This window comes from Molothrus aeneus, chromosome 17 (genome assembly GCF_037042795.1).
Source record: "Molothrus aeneus isolate 106 chromosome 17, BPBGC_Maene_1.0, whole genome shotgun sequence".
Classification (NCBI taxonomy): Eukaryota; Metazoa; Chordata; class Aves; order Passeriformes; family Icteridae; genus Molothrus; species Molothrus aeneus.
In genome coordinates, this window is record NC_089662.1 from 7,939,202 (window position 1) to 7,955,371 (window position 16,170).

The 16,170-nt window shown below is 62.0% G+C and overlaps 2 protein-coding genes across 2 annotated transcripts; one reads left to right on the forward strand and one right to left on the reverse strand.

The window, feature by feature from the left end:
* Window positions 1-605: 605 nt before the first annotated feature.
* On the reverse strand, window positions 606-9,462 carry XKR7 (XK related 7). The gene is made up of 3 exons (XM_066561526.1): window positions 9,038-9,462; window positions 3,558-3,757; window positions 606-3,469 (listed from the first exon to the last, which is right to left on the reverse strand). Exons 1-3 carry the CDS (start codon window positions 9,460-9,462, stop codon window positions 2,514-2,516), a joined length of 1,581 nt encoding a protein of 526 aa, XP_066417623.1. The 3' UTR covers window positions 606-2,513.
* A 4,387-nt stretch (window positions 9,463-13,849) lies between these two features.
* Window positions 13,850-15,418, forward strand: PDRG1 (p53 and DNA damage regulated 1). Its single transcript, XM_066561576.1, has 5 exons — window positions 13,850-14,012; window positions 14,111-14,186; window positions 14,316-14,390; window positions 14,690-14,770; window positions 15,054-15,418. The coding sequence occupies exons 1-5, from the start codon at window positions 13,929-13,931 to the stop codon at window positions 15,134-15,136; spliced, it is 399 nt and encodes a 132-aa protein (XP_066417673.1). The 5' UTR covers window positions 13,850-13,928; the 3' UTR covers window positions 15,137-15,418.
* Window positions 15,419-16,170: the final 752 nt, after the last annotated feature.

Sequence of the window (16,170 nt, forward strand, 5' to 3'; positions counted from 1 at the left end):
CTGGGGCAGGAGTGAGACTGAGGGGTCCCCCCGAACCCCACACGTGGCCAGAATCCTCTGCCCAGAGCAGCCCAGGGCTGAGGGTACCGTGGCTTGAGTGCATAGAAAAGTGTCCCTCTGACCCACCAGCGTGGCCCTGGGGTCCCCACACAAACCCCGGCGTGCAGGGCATGCCCAAATGGCGTCTCTACCCTGTGGTGGACAGGGGCAGGGGGAGCCCAGAGGAGCAGCCCCGTGCTGGCACACAGTCCCCACATGGCCCTTCCCCAGATCCTCTGTGAGCCGGACCCAGGGAGGAGCTGCCACCCCCTGGGCACCGCTCAGGGGCTGCGGTGACACTGCTTGATGCCTGCAGCGCTGAGCCCTCCGTACCCCTGGCTGCTGCCCCCACCTTCCCTGAGGAAAAGAGACCCCGCCCCAGAGCCGCCCCAACCGGGGCTGCCCCGGCCCGACCAGCGCACACCCCCGGGGCAGCTCCAGCGCACACCCCCGGGGCAGCTCCAGCCCCACCAGCGCACACCCCCGGGGCTGCCCCAGCGCACACCCCCGGGGCAGCTCCAGCCCCACCAGCGCACACCCCCGGGGCTGCCCCAGCCCCACCAGCGCACACCCCCGGAACAGCTCCAGCCCCACCAGCGCACACCCCCGGGGCTGCCGTGACGGTGGCAGTGGAGGAGCGGTGCAGGTGGCAGGGCCCCAGCCCACTGCCCAGCCCCAACCATGCTCTGCACCCTCCTCCTAGAGAGTTTCCAAGGCTTCCAGTTAGCACCAGTTAGCACCAGTGAACCCAGCGATGGCCAGCCCAGCCTGCTGTCACCCCAGCTACCAAGAAATGGGAAACAAAAGCAACGTGATGCCATTGCCACTGCCACCACACCCCTCCCAGCCCAGCCGTGTCACAGGGCTGGGCACCCACACTGGCCCTCAGGGACCCCACATCCCAACAGCTCCCAGGTGCAGCTTCCCATCCCACTCCTCCCATCCTCCAGTGCCTCACACAGTGCCCCATGGCATAGAGGGGCTCTCAGTGCTGCCCACGCTCCCCAGCCCGGGCCCTTTGGCACTGTGGCTCAGGGCAGCCAGAGGCCAGAACCCTTTGGAGCCGTGGCGGGGGCACAGGCGATGCAGGGAAGGCACGGGGGCCGTGGGTGTGGGGGGCAAGGGGGGCAGCACAAGGCTGGGGGGTCCAACAGCTCCCCTGCCCTGCAAACCCCTGCCAGCCCCTGCACGCACGCACGCACACACACACACACACACACACACACACCCCTGGGACAGTCCCGGCCAGGGGGCACAGGGTACATTCAGCACAGCCCCTCGGTGGGGGCCGGTGGATCTGGGCAGGACAAGGGACACATTCAAACCCAAAGCCCGAGCAGCCCCACTCCTCTGGGGAGGCAGGAGCAGCCAGGGGCAGGCGGGGCAGGGGCTGGGGACAGGCAGGGGGGACACAGGGTGAGGTCAGGGGAGGGAGGGTCCCAGCTCAGGTTTATACTGCAGAGCTGGAGGGGGGTGATGCTGATGAAGGAGTGAATGGAAATGCTCCCGGCTGGGAAGGGATGCCAGCCCAGGAGGGGAGAACGGCTGGGGGTGAATCCCACTTTGGGGGATCCGGGGAACGCCGGCGGCCCCGCACAAACCCCTCAGTGGTGCCAGCCAGGCCCTGCCACCCCCGGCCCCAGCGGAGGTAGAAAATGTCACACAAAATGTCACCATTCAGGTGAAAACAAACCCAATGAGATGAAGCAGTTCCTGTGGGGATGGGGGGGAGGATGGGGTGCAGCCATCCTGGCCTCAGCTGGGGACCCAGCTCCAAACCAGGGGTGCAAGGTTCGTGCCCACCCACGAGGGGCCCCCCCAGGCCAGGGTCTACTCCCCACAGGATATTGGAGACCCCACGGAGTTGGGGAGATGACTCAACCCTGAGCCGGGGGACTGAGGATGGATATGAAGGGGCTCACTTCGGGTTGATGTGGCAGAGTTGGGGGAAGTGGGAGACATGGGGGGGGCTGGATGGACCCCGGCTGTCCCTGCCCCAGCTCCCTGGGGGTCACAAGCCGCATGCACACCCCAGTGCAGCCACGTTCCATCCCCACGGCTCCGCCGGGGCACAGGCACCTGTGTGCTGCCCGCTGTGCCCCACCGTGCCCCGCCATGCCCCTGGCAGCTGCCAGCCCCCAGCCCGCATCCCAGGGGGCCCCCGGTCCCCATCCTGCACCACTGATATGGGCCACAGCACCCACCGCCTGGGCTCAGGCACCGGTGAGGTATTTTGGCAAGGACGAGCCCTGGAGGGCGTGGGGGCGGCCGCCGTCGGGTGGGACGGGTCTGGGCTGCGGGAAGGCAGCGCGGGGAGGGGATAGCACCAAGAGACCTCCCCGGCCACCGCCCACGAGATGCTTGGCACGGCGACACGGCAGCGCCGGCAAACCCGAAGGAAGGCAAACAGCTGTGGAGACACAGGGTGGCCTGGGTGGCACCGGCGCTCCCGCCGCAGCCTCACGCCCCGCAACCTACACGGTGGTCTCGTACTCCAGCACCTCCTGCGGGGCGCCGGGGGTGCGGTACTGCAGGCGGGGGGTGGTGGGCGACGCGTACTCCAGCGCCAGGATGGTCTTCCGCAGGCGCCGGTCGATGAAGTGGGCATCCCAGGCCGGGTACTTCTTCCTGGGCAGGTCAATGCGGATGACGGGCCCCTCTGTCCGCGGAGCGCGGGCGGCCGGCGCCGGCGGGGCACAGGGTCTCACCTGGAAGACGGGCACGCAGCTGTCCCGCTCGCCCGGCGCCCCGTCCCGCTCGCCCCCTGTAGTCCGCGGCAGCGAGCGCGGGGGGCTGGTGACGGCTTCCACGGGGGACCCCGGCACCACCGGGGGCGGCTCCTGCCGGAAGATGCAGCCCACGGAGCGGTGGCTGAAGATGGGGCCGTTGGGGTGCAAGAGGCAGTAGTAGATGAACATGAAGAAGATGCCGAGGGCGAAGCTGGAGCTGACCACGCAGACGAGGATTAAGGCGTTGAAGTCGGAGGTGGCCTTGCGGTCGTAGTAGAGGAACCAGAGGATGGTGAGGGCGGCGTTCTCTGACAGCGTGATGATGTAGTAGATGCACATGCGGTAGCGGCTCCGACCCTCCTTGACGTTGAACCAGCAGAAGATGTAGATGATGCCCACCACCATGTTGTAGATGATCTCCTCCCACTTGGACATGCAGAAATCCGTCTCGCCCTGGATGATCCAGAAGGTCATGATGCACCAGTGGGTGACGATGAAGATGCCAAAGTAGAGCTGGAACACGGAGGCGAAGAGGGCGAAGGCGATGGCACGAGCGGCGATGGTGAAGAGGTGCCAGAGGATCTGCACCACGGCGCCCTTGTAGGACATGGGCATCTTGTCCTCCCGCGAGTCCCGCAGCACCTTCTGGTAGGACGCAATCATCCAGGCCAGCGAGACCAGCGAGGCCGAGGCTGAGAGTCCTGCGGGGAGCGGCCATGAGAGCCCACATGAGCCGGGACCTCCCTCTCCCCTCTCCCCACCCTGTCCCCTTCCAGCGCTGTCCCTTACCCTGCAGGGGCTCGATGCTGTTCTGCTGCACCATGATGCTGAGCTGCAGCACGAGCTGGGGCGCGCTCTTGAGGAAGGCCTCGAGCAGCCGCAGCATGCTGATGTCCGCGCTCTCGAACATCATCCGCCAGTAGAAGTGGCGGCGGCGGTGCTCGGCCTGCCACCGGCTCTGCAGCCCCAGGTACAGCGTGCGGAGGTACCTGTGCAGGGCATGCCAAGGGTGAGGTGAGCGCACGCTGCCACCTGAGCTCACCCCACTCTGTCCACACCAGGAATGCCCCTGTGACCACTGCCAACCTTTCCTGCTGATTTGGGACCATGGAAAGCCCCCCTAGGCCAGGGGTGCCAGGAGCTGCAGGGCAGCAACAATGACAAACACATCCCTGTCCTAGGCCAGGGCTCCAATTTGGGAAGGGGCAGCTTGTGCAAAGCCAGCTCAGCACCCCAGAGCCCTGGGCCTCACCATGCTGCCCACCCAGCCATATAGTGCCTACCCACCCATCACCCCAATCCTTGCCCCACAGGAACCCCATCCCCAGCTTCACTTTCCAGCCACCCATGGATTCAGGCTGCCCCAACCCAGCACCACATCCGGCTGCTTCTCAAAAGGGATATTTTGGTCCCAGCTGGCGCAGAGCCCACAGTGCTTCCTCCTGCCCCGGCCAGGATAGAGGAACCAGCTGGTTGTGCCGTGCTGCCCACAGGAAGCTCCTGGCGCTCATGCCGGTGTTGCCTGGGCTCTTGGCAGGGATGCGAGCGCAGCCACACGCTGGTCCCGGCCATCTGGTGGTCGGCCGGGGGTCAGCAGAGCTGTGCGTGGCACCGACGCACGCCCGGCTGAGTCACCGCCACCAGGGACCCTCCCCACGGCACCGGGCCAGATCTGGCACCACGGGAGGGGCCGCAGGGCTGGCCAGGCAGGGCTTCCCCGGGCAGTCCTGCCTGCACCACGGCCAGGGCTCTGCTGGCGAGGAGGAGAAGGGAGCCGGGTGAGGAGGAAAACAGGTGCAGCAGGAGGACATCGGGCCACAGATTCCTCCCAGAGAATAAAATCCTCTGGCAGAGCAACGGCTTCTCCATCAGCTCCAGAATGTGCTGCCAGACAACTCCATCAGCCCAGAGCATGGGAGAAAGCCTGATCACAGCACTTTCAGCTCATCTGTCAGCAGGAGGAGGCAGGAGCCAGCCCTGCTCCCGCTGCAGGGACAGCAGAGTGCTCCCACCCCCGGGGCTGCACAGCCCGGAGAGCACACTGAGGGCCATCAGCTGGGGCCACCGAGCCCTCAGGACACCCTGCTGCCATCTGCTCTGCCCTGCCAGCCCTGCTCCCAGCCCCCACCGGCTTCTCTGTGCTGGTGTCAAAGTGACGTTTTAACCTCCACCTCCGGGGCAGCACCTAATTTTAGCCTTTGCTGCAGCCTGTCCCTCACTGCTTGGGGTGGGGAGAGGCTGTGGCCACCTGGCTCCTGGCCCCTGGCACAGATCTACATCCCAGTGCCACCTGCTCACGGCAGCCAGGCCAGCGCTGCCACTGTGGCACCACCAGGGCCACGGCCTCTCAGAAGGGCTGGGTGAAGGACCCTCCTCTCTGGTGGGCAGCAAAGCAGTGGGCAGCCAGGGGAGGAAGGCACAGCACATGGGGAAACAACAGGGGAGGCAATGTAAAGCCCTGGCTGCTGCAGGGCATCACTGCTGTCCCAGGGTGCCCATGCATGAACCAGGTTTGGGAGCTGGTGACCTCATCCTGTCCCTGTAATTAGTCTTGATAATTGGGCTCATCAGTGATCCCACTGTCCACGGCACAGAGCAGCCCCCACACACAATACAGAGCCCCAGCCCTGGGTCCTGCACTGTGCAACAAGTGACCCGTGGCCTCCCCAGCTTTCAGCAAGGGCACAATTATCCCTCTGTCTGCCAGTTCCATAGGTCTCATTAAAATGAGATTTCATCTCCCATCAACTCTCCCGAATGAAATGTTGATTCTTATTTGTTCTGCATTTGATCATGCCGTGGTGTTTCAGCCCAGCGAGCGATCCCGGCACTGCCAGCACGGCGGGCACTCCCCAGCCCCGCGCCACGGCAGCTGCACGGGAAACACAGAATCAATCACTTGAAAAAAAATCATTTAATTTTCAAAAAAACTGATGATGAGGCAGAAACCGACAGCAAGAGCTCTCAGGGCTAATTGCTCCCTCCTTTGTATTGCAAAGAGTGATCCAACAAAAACCCTGCAGCAGGAAGGTGGTGGCTTGGTTGGGCCCTGGTTTTGTCAGAGCCCCACTACAGCTGGATTTGTCACCAGTGTCACTGTTTGCCCCCAACTCCCAACTACTGAGTCCAGTTCTCAAGTGTTGGAAGAAATGAATGGGGAGAAAAGCCTAGATCTGGTTGCAAACAAATCCCCTAATCATCATCCTCAGATGGAAAAGGATAAGGGACCCTCTGGTCCCAGAGCGAGCAAAGGGAAGTGTGATTTTCCTAGAAGATAATTTGGGATCTCATCCCTTAATCCTGTATTTAAACAAGGAGAAAATTGCTTCTCAGTTACAGCCATTTTAATCCCTTACACATCCTACCAAGTCAGGTCATCAGGGAGAGCTGCACATGTGCCCATGTCACCGCAGCCACTGTCCCACCAGCCCCACACCCCAAGATGCTCTGGCTACTCGGGGCAGATGGAAGTACCTGAGGGCACCTGTGCTGAGGGAAAGGCTTTGTCTGGCCCTAAAAACCCCTTGTCCTTTGCACCAGGGCCAGGTGGGGACTGCCAGCACTGGGTCCTGCAGCAGGACAAGCTGACACCCCAAAGCTGGGGGCCCCAAGAGCTGGGAGGGCTCCTGCCCCCACACACACAGCGCAAAGCTCTAGGGAGCAGAGTGGTGGGGAAACCTGCAGGTCCCAGCTCTGCCACCCCTCATGAGCCCACCCAAGATGACCTTGCCCTCCTGGACTGCAACCAGACTGGCACCAGGACTGAGGGGTGGCACTGGGTCCCTGAGCCAGCAGAGGATGGGGGTGCATGGGCTGATGGGGGCTTTCAGGAAGAGAGGGAACTGCCAGTCTGGCCCCAGTGACCCCAGGCAGCCAAACCATGTGTGACCCTGGGCTAACACAGACACTGATAGGGCTGTCCCCAGGCCAGTGGGACCTGCAGCACACTCTGGCCAGCTGCCAGCCCACAGAGGGGGCAGGGGACCCTGGCACACTTCCAGGCAGGAGGCACACTGGCATGAGCAGCATCCCTGCCCTGCAGAGCTGCTTTGGTGAAGAAGCTGGGGACTTTGTGAGGGGATAACAATTCCTGAGCTGCAAAACCATCCAAGCATGGCCCACAAGCACAGTGATGGTGTGGGACCAGCTGGGGACAGGCGCTTGCTGCTGCTGCTTACACGGGCACATGGTCATGCCACCAGCAGCATCTCCAGAGACCACCCGTGATGGAGCTTGTGCATGTGCACCATGAACATACCAATGACTGCTAATTTCAACAGATTTAATTAGGAATAACCACAGAGCCAGTGCTCAGAGATGCTTTAGCAGGTGGGAAGCAGCCTTTTTTTTTTGGGGATTGGGATCTTTATCACAGGTGTGGCTCAGGGCTGTGCAGTGAGGTTGGTAGAGGTGGCATCTGCAGAGGTGAGGGAGAAGGCAGGTAATTTACGAAGGGGGAGATGTTTGGCAAGGGGCAGAGTGCTCTGACCAGGGAAAATCCTTTCTTCCACCTGCAGCATTTATCCAACACTTCTTTAACTGCCACATCCTCCTGCACCGCACCGGATCCAACCCCACTAATGGGTTTAACAAACTGCATTTAACTGGTCACCCCCAACTAATCCCAAATCCAGAGATTAGAAAGAGTCTCAGCTGCTGCTTGAGACCAACATGTCCTGGAGGGTGAGTGTTGAGAGTTACCGCTTTAATTGGCTTAGGAGTCTCCATGGCTCAGCCGATCCAAGAGCGGGACTGACACCCCCAGGAGTGAAGCCCCCGGCTGCGGCTCAGCTCCAGCTTGGGCTGGGATCAGGTGTGTCAGGCTCACTCCAGCTGCAGGCAGGGCCAGAGAGCTCCTGTCCTCTCCCTCACCAGCTTCCCTCACACACCAATGTGGGTTTTGCACCCACCCTGCAGCCAGAGTACCCTGAGAGTGGCCCTGTTGTCAGGGGGATGGGGAGGGAGGTGTGCTGAGCACGGCACATGCTGCTCTGTCAAACAAAGTTAAACACCCAGAGCATCCCAGGAGGAGCAGCAGAGGAATGAACATGCAGACACCAACAGGGAACAAGCAAAGAGCCTCTACTACAGCACTCAGGAGGGGAAACAGGATGGAAACCCGAGCAGGGAGTGCTGCTGGCTCCAGGCATTGTTCCGGGCATTGCCTTTGTCTGCCCTCTCGGCCCCGGCTCCTCCAGAGCTGCTGGTGCCCAGCCCGGCTCTTCCCCAGCGCGGGGCTGGAGCTGGGAGGGCACGGGGCTGGCTCTGCAGCACAGCGGGGAAGGTGCCAAGAAAACATCACCTTGTGCAGCTGGGGGGTCTGCAGAGAGGTGGGTGAAGGGCCTTGATCCCCCCCAGCCTGTCTGTCTGCTGCTTGCCCTGCCCACACCCCCAGCCAGTCCCCAGGACTGGGATGGGGCAGCAGCAGAGCCTGGACAGGCTGGGAACCACCAGCACCTCCTTGCCCACCACCCCACATATCCAGTAAGATCAGGACAGGAGCCTCGAGGTGTTCAGGGCCCAGCATGGTCACTTCACACCCCCAGGACCACACTGCCATGGCCAGGCAAGTCCCCAACAGGCCCAGCACCACCTGGCAGCAGGCATGGCAGGGCTGTGGCACTGAGCTGGGCTGCGCCTCCTCACCCACAGCCACAGCTCCTACCCACACCCACACCTGCTACCCACACCCCCCTGTGCCCATGGCTGAGAGCTCTTCTCCACCACCCATCTTTCTGGGGTTGCAGAGACATTGATCCCTGTGCCTCCCCAGCTGCCTGGGCCCCTGCTTTCACCTCTCCATCCCCACCCATTTCCCCATGCCTTGCCAACCCCTCCTGAAGTCTCCATGCTGTTATAGCCTCCACCCATGTCCCTGCTGCACTGTGCCGCTCCCTCCAGGCCCTGCCTGGCTCCATGACCCCCATGTGCCCCCCTCCCTACATACCTCCAGCCCTGCCCAAGCTTTAGCAGGAGGATCAGGCCCTGCAGCAGCCCCATCCCAGCCCCCTGTACCCTCACCCCCAGGTACCCTCGTACCTCCAGACCTGCCCCAGCTGCAGCAGGTGTGTCAAGCCCAGAAGCATCCCCATCCCCTCAGCACCCCTATCACCCCGATACCCCCTGTTCTCATGTGCCCCCTGTTCTCTCATACCTCCCATACAGCCAGCCCTGCTCCAGCTGCAGCAGGTGAATCAGGCCCTGCAGCCGCCCCATCCCCGCTGTGCCCCCACCCCCCGGGCACCCCCACGCCCCGGGTACCCCCGTACCTCCAGACCTGCCCCAGCTGCAGCAGGTGGATCAGGCCCTGCAGCAGCCAGACGCAGAGGCGGCAGCAGCCGCGGGGGCCGCTGTCCTTGGTGCCGCCGCCGCTGTCCTTGGTGCTGGCGGCGAAGTCGTAGACGAACCACCTGAGGCTGAGCATCTGCACCACGAGCGAGGGCAGCAGCACGAACAGCAGCGTCAGCCCGAACCACCAGCGCTGCCCCCGCACGTAGTAATGGGCCGCCAGCCACAGGTCCGAGGCACCGTCCGCGAAGCAGACGAGGAGCGCGCAGAACACCCAGCAGCCGTCCCGCAGCCGGTACCGCCGCGCCGGGGGCTCCGCGCCCGCCTCCCGCCGCCCGCCGCCGCCCTCAGGGCTCTCCAGCAGCACGGCCGGGCCGCCGCCGCCGCCGTCCGACTTCGCGGCCATGTTGTCGGGGGAAAGGAGGAGAAAGGAGGGAGCGGGAGAGACTTCCGGAGGGATGGAGCCCGCCCCGGCAGCGCCCGCCCCCGCCGGCCTCGCCCCGCGCCCGCCGACACCGGCTCCCCCCCGCCCGGCGCCGGGAGCCCTCGGCGGGTCCCGCCGCTCCCCCGCCGGAAGGGGCAGCCGCCCCCCCGCCGGCGCCGCGGGGTCCCGGAGGAGCGCTCGGTGCCGCCGGGCGCCGCCCCGCGCTGGGAAGGGCAACCGGCCCCTCCCCCGGCCGGCCCCCAGCCCCGGTCCCCGCCGGCAGGGACCGCCCGGACCCGCCGAGCCCCGCACGGTGCACCCACCCCGTCCCCGCGGAACCGCGCTCCCCGCGCTGTCCGACCTCCCCTTCCCAGCACACCGAGCACCGGGGCTTCCCGGGAAGCTCATGGGTACCCCCGCGGGCCCCCAGCCCCGAGGCTCAGTCCAGGCAAGACCCTGACTGTGGGTGCAGGCTTGGCCTGAGGTCCGGGTGGGTGGAGGTGTGGGTGCCTCTTCTCTTTGGGCTGAGACAGGACCGCAGGACCACCAAAACCCTGCCCGACACAGCCAGAGAGGGTCCCAGCAGGACCTGAGCCCTGCTTTGGAGGGAGAGGCATAGAATCATCAGAGGATTGTTTGGGTTAGAAGGAACCTCAAAGATGAATTTGTGCCAACCCCTTGCCAAGGGCAGGGACATCTTCCACCAGACCAGGCTGCTCAAAGAAGTTGTATCCTCTTTGAGAAGACCAGTGATGGGGTTTTGTAGCAGGCTTTTGTTGATCTCGAAATAAAACTCGTGAAAGAGTTACAGATGTTATTCCCCAGCCCTGGGAACGTCCCTGAAAGTACCAAGGCCACTGGAGTCTGCCTGCTCCGCCTCTCCTGCGCTTGCTGCCCGCGGGAGTTTGGACACAATGTGTCTGGCAGAGCGAGGGGCCGCACCCCGGGATACGGGATACGTGTTCACACGAGGGGCAGCGCTGTGCCGGCATCCCCGGCACGGCTGCGAGGGAAAGGGGAAAGGGCTTTCTCTCCTTTGTGGCGGGTCTCCAGGGACGGTGACTGCATACGGGCAGCTGCCTGCTGGAGGCAGCCCCAGCCCCCAGCCCACGGGGCCGGGCTCCGGCTCTGGCTCAGCCCCCGAGGCTCAGCCTGCTGCGGAGGAACCTGGCTGGAGCCTGGCCCGTGGTCAGCACACCGTGGCATACTGAGAGGGGGAGTGTGTTTGATCCTGGGAAACCCAGCTAACTTCCAAATCCTGCCTTGCAGGTGGCCAGAGGGATCAGCACAACCCGGGGGGTGGGGTAAATCTGGATTCCTGGGATGAAATCCAGGGGGTGAAGATGTTACTCAGCACAAGGGAGTGGCCGGGCCCTCGGCAAGGCTCTCCTCGTGCTGCATGTATTAGCATCGATAATGAAACACCTCACCTTGAGATGCTCCTGACAGATCCCCTCTACAAATGCCTGCCTGGGGGAGGGGATGCTCCCAGCATCCCAAAGCCTGAAGAAAACAGCCTTTCATCAACAAACAGGCAGGGCAGGGCCCCTTCCAGGGATGGGGTCCACTGGCCAGAGCTCCTATCAACATTTGGCCACTCCAGACCTCTTTGGGCTTGGTCCCTGGGGACTCTCTGACTTGGCTGGGTGATGGAGCACAAACCACGTTGCCATGATGGTGGGCACAGTGCCAGGGAGAGGGGACTTGGAAATCAGGGAGAGACAGACCCACCTTTCTCACCTGACCCTGAAACACCCCCTCTGAAGCAGCAGTTAAAGATCCACAGCCTGAGAACATGGAGACCGTGGTTTGAAGTCTGATTTATCTTAACAACAGGCCCCAGCAGCCACATGAAAGGAGAAGAGAGAAAAAAAACCTTATAAACATCCCTGAAGCTTCCTGTGCAGCTGCCAGCAGGCAGGGAGGGTTTCTGGCTGCATACAGAAAAGGGCTGCAAGGAAGAAAAAGGAACATGATGAAACCAAACCTGCTCTTTCCACAAAACACACAGCAAAGCAAAGCAGCTCCCGGCAGTGGACGGGTGGCTGCTTCCTCTGACTGCCCAGTTCCCAGGGGAACTGGTCCAAATGGACCTCTGGTTCCAGTCTGAGTCCAGCTTCCAGGCAGAATGTCTGCCCCTGGCGCTGGCTCCAGGAGGAGAAATCCATGATGATTTGTGGCTGGCTCAGAGCTTGGCTGGGGACCGGCCGCAGAGTGCAGCACCAGCCACTTCTCACTGCCCTGAGAATGTTTTCCAGATGCCCATGGCTTAGTGATCCCTCAGCTGTGCTGAGCTGGGCCCCACCTTCCTAGGGAGAGCAGTCCCTGCCCTTCCATGCAGCCCAACATTCCTGCCAAAACCCTGCCTTCACTGCACTGTCATTGGCAACCCCAGAGTCACTGCTGCCTTCCACTTCTGCCAGGACACTGTCAGCCTGCTCCCATCCCTGTTCCCATGCCACATCTCATCCCATCCCCATCCCATCCCCATCTCCATCCCATCCCCATCCCCATCCCCATCCCCATCCCCATCCCCATCCCCATCCCCATCCCCACTCCTCCTGCCCAGACTCTGAAAGCCCTCCCTCCCTCCTTCCTGCTTTTTCAGATCTCCAGCCAGCTGCTCCCACTGACAAATGAGCATTTCCCAGCACTGGCACGCAGCCCCAATCCCAGTACATTTTCTGGTTGATGTCAGGAAGGAATCTAACCCGAGTGTGGATCATTCCCAGCCTGGAGTGCCTGTGTGTGCCCCAGCACTGGCTCCCACTGCTCCCTGAAGCTGCTGTACTTCATTTGATGCTGCCACAGACAGGGATCTCAGTTAACTGAAACAAATGACCTTATGGGATTAGGGCCAGTAATCTTCCGATCTGGGTAATCTCCCTTAAGGGATTATTTGCCCACAGAAGTGTGGTGACCACCAGCCAGCTGCTGCCTCGCTCCCTCCATCCCTGTCCCCTGTGGTCCTCATTTCAGGCAGCCCAGAGGGGCCACAGTACTGGGGTCATCACTTTTGGGGAGCTCCTTGTCAAATTTAATGAAGTGCATGTGCCAGGGTCCCCAAGTGCTGGGGGTCCCCCTCTCCCCAGCTCCTGTTTTGTGCTTCAGGCAGGTTTGGGGCTCCCTCCTTTCAAAGCACTGACCTAAAACAGATCAGAGGTCCCCCCACCATCATCACCAGGTAAGCAGCAGAGACAGGGTGGCAGAGATGGACAGCTGGGGACAAGGCTGCATTCAGAACCTTGCAATTCTGTTTCAGGGCTCTGTCCAGAGCAGGGACATGGGACATGAGAACCCATGTCCCCTGTTACCCACCAGCCCTGGGTAGGCTCCTGGGGCCCCTTTCCCAATGCAGAGTGCACACGGTGAGGATCTGCCAGTGCTCATCATCAGTGCCAGGTCTCCCTGCATCTTCCACATCCCATTTTTCCAGCTCCTCTTGCTCATGGCTGGATGGGGCAGAAAGAAAGGGATAAAAAGCATTTTGAGGGGCAATATATTTCCCTTCCTGCAGCAGGGGTCATTCAGGGCAGCAGATGGATACGGTCCCCTGCCAGAGCCTTCCCGGGACCAGCCCCTGCCTGACACAGACCGGGGGGCATCGGGGCTGGCTGAGGGTGAGTCAAGCTGCCGAGACCACAATTGGCTCCAGTCCCTGGGGATGGCAGGTCCTGGACGCTGAGCTACAGATGAGCCACCAGCTGCACCAAAGGAAACCTGAGCTAATCACCCCACGCTTTGAGTGCCCTTTATTGCTTTCTGGGATGACAGAGAGGTCACCTGATGCTCCAAGGGCCCAGCTGCCAACAGCGATACCGTGCTGGGAAGCAGAGAGGAAGAGTAGACAGACGGTGGTGCTGGGGGCGAGGCTGTGAAAAGCGATAAATAATTCACACCCAAGGGGACCAGGCAAGGCAGGGCTCTCAGCCGCTGTCCCTCAGGGCTGTGGCGAGCGGGGTGGGTTGGGGGCCGGCTGCGAGGCCAGGACCCCACTCTGGGGCTCAGCGCCACACGGCCACACCGCACCCTCCATCCTTCTGCGGGGCGGTGCAGAGGCAGCCCGGAGCCAGCCACGGGATCGTTACTCCGCACTACGGACGAGATCCCGCGCTGGCACCGGCCACGTCCCTCCCAGCCCACGGCCACTCACGGCCGCTCTGGCGCCCCCGGGCACGCGTGTCGGCAGGCCCGGCCGGTCCCCGCCGCGTTCGCAGCCCCGCTCGGTCCCCGCCGCGTTCGCAGCCCCGCTCGGTCCCCGCCGCCCCGGAGCCGCCGCCACCCCGGGGCGCCCCAACCGGGCGGCGCTCCCGGCGGCGGCCGCGAGAGGGCGCGCTGAGCCCGGCCCTTCCCGCCGCGGAACCCGCCCGCGCGGCTGCGGCTGCGGCCCGGAGCCGAACGGCGGCGGACCCGGAGCGGCCCCGGTGGCGGCCCCGCTCGGCCCCGCCATGGCCCGGGACCCGGCCTTCGTGCTGCGCTACCTGGCCGAGGTGGAGGAGCTGGCCGAGGACGTGCTGGCGGCACGGCAGCAGGTACGACCCAGCTCCGGCGGGCCCCCCGTGCCCCGCTCTGTCCCGCCGCCGGTAGCCCCCAGTCCCGGCCGCTCCTGCCTCCCTCGCTCCCGTTGCAGATCGTGGACCTGGACGTGAAGCGGAACCGCAACCGCGAGGCCCTGCGGGCGCTGCAGAAGGACCCGGAGCCCGACGGTGAGGCCGGGCTGGCTGCGCCCACCGTGACCTCGTGGCCGCGGGTCGCGGAACGGCTCCGCTGACAGCCGGTTCCTTTCCCTTCCTTTCCGTTTCTTTCCGTTCCCCTCCGTTCCCCCTGTTCCCCAGAGAAGGCCATGGTGTGCTTCGGGGGCATGTTCATCGAGCTGCCGAAGGCGAAGACCCGGGAGATGCTGCGGCAGGGTGAGGTCACCGCGAGGGCTCCGTGTAACTATAAGTGTTTTAATAAGCACCATAATTAATAAGATGTTGGCTCAATTAACGGATTTCTGCCCGGGGATGGGCTTTGAGGTGCCCAGAGCCTCTCGAGGGGCTGATTCTGGTCCGTGCTGTGCCCTGGGAAGCACATGTGGAAGCTGCTCGGCCCCGGGGGTGGCGGAGGCAGGGTGGGAGCCCCCTGTGCCTGGGCTGTGTCCCGTGGGAAATTGAGACTTCATCCCAGAGCCCACCACAGTCCTCCTCATTCCCACCTCTTATCCCAGACCAGGAAGAGCTGGACGAGGAGATAAACAACCTCCGGAAAGAGCTGCGGGTGAAGGTCAACCGGCTCTATGAAGCTCAAGGTAAACTCTTCCACTGGAACCTGCCTGGGAGCAGACTCGTGGATCAGGAGATTCCTCAGTTCCATGTGTTCCTGCAGCCTCCTTTCCCCTGGTTTTGCAGTTCTCTCCCTGCCCCAGCAGCCACCCACCAGCACCCTAAACCACCTCTGACCCTGTGATGGGGTGACCCCACTTCAGCTCCCAGGGCTGTCCCTGCTCTCCCCACAGCCCCTCTCGAGTTTACCACGAGCTGCTTCACTTCTTTGGTGACAAAATCCTGATGTTTTCAATGTGTTTTCCTCAGGTAAACCTGAGCTGAAGGGGTTTAACCTGAACCCCATGTCTGCTGAGGAGATGAAGCTCATCAACCGCATCCTGGAGAGCTGAGGTGGCCGTGCCATTGTCTCAGCGTGCTTGGCTGTCACTGGGGGCTCATGTTTCAGTAGCCACAGGCATTGGGACTTGCAGGATGTTGGTGTGTCCAGAGCCCCCCCAGGTGAGGTGGGAACTGTTTGGCTCCTCAGCTACAACTCTGCAGTTTGTTTGGACCACAAACCCTTTCCTGCTCTGTGCTGGACCTTGGGTGGCAGAGCCATGTTGGACACAGTGCTGGGCTAAAGCTCCCAGCTGGGGTGGAAGGGGAATCATTAAAATCACAGCAGTGGGACATTCCTGACTCCATGTGTATGTTCCTTGTTGGGGGTTTATGTGAACTCTTGTGGGGTTTGGCTTCAGAGCTGCTCCTTTGTCACGTTGGGAACAGGAGTAGGAGGGGTTGGGAATCCTCCACATGCCTGAAGCACAGAGGAGGACTTGTGCATTCAAACAAAGCAAAGCTGTACATCTGAGGCATGTCAGGAATCTCTAAGGATGTGTAGGGAGGAGCAGGAGGAGGCAGCATCCTTGTAGTCTTGCTGGGAAAACATGTTCCACTGTTGGAAGGCAAGAGATGACAGAAATGAGGCTTTCAGGACTGGATGAAGGAATAAAACTTGGGTATATTTAAAAAGCAGCCTGAGGAGAGCTGAGCAGGAATAGTCACTGAGTTTGTCCTGTAGTAAAAGGACAATTGATGTAACCAGTAGTAGTTTCTGCAAAAGTTTTGAAATTTGCTGTTTTCTGCCCTCCCCCCTCTGAATGTGCTCCCCCAAGTGCTTAACTTGGTCAAGAGCATAAGTTTCTTAAAAAATAATGATAATTAGTACATGACTACACACTTGTTTGAATGCACAAGTGAGTTTGGGTCTTTTTGTGCATACAGGGAAGTGTCTGGGTCCAGCCAAGCCCTTAATTCTTTGAACTTCTGTAGAGATATTTCTGAATGGAGTTTCAGAACTGTAAACATAGTTGTTGTCCTTTCTCCAGCCCTGAGGTTGCTCACTTGTTCTGCCAAATCTTGCATGAGCAACAGAGCTGGGCCT

Coding starts and splice junctions, on each gene's coding strand:
- XKR7 (XM_066561526.1), bottom strand. CDS start 9,462: ATGGCCGCGAAGTCGGACGGCGGCGGCGGCGGCCCGGCCGTGCTGCTG. Junction 3,758..9,037: donor CAGCTGGGGCAGGTCTGGAG/GTACGGGGGTAC, acceptor TGCCCTGCACAG/GTACCTCCGCACGCTGTACC. Junction 3,470..3,557: donor CAGCATCGAGCCCCTGCAGG/GTAAGGGACAGC, acceptor CGCTCCCCGCAG/GACTCTCAGCCTCGGCCTCG.
- PDRG1 (XM_066561576.1), top strand. CDS start 13,929: ATGGCCCGGGACCCGGCCTTCGTGCTGCGCTACCTGGCCGAGGTGGAG. Junction 14,013..14,110: donor TGCTGGCGGCACGGCAGCAG/GTACGACCCAGC, acceptor CTCCCGTTGCAG/ATCGTGGACCTGGACGTGAA. Junction 14,187..14,315: donor GAAGGACCCGGAGCCCGACG/GTGAGGCCGGGC, acceptor CCTGTTCCCCAG/AGAAGGCCATGGTGTGCTTC.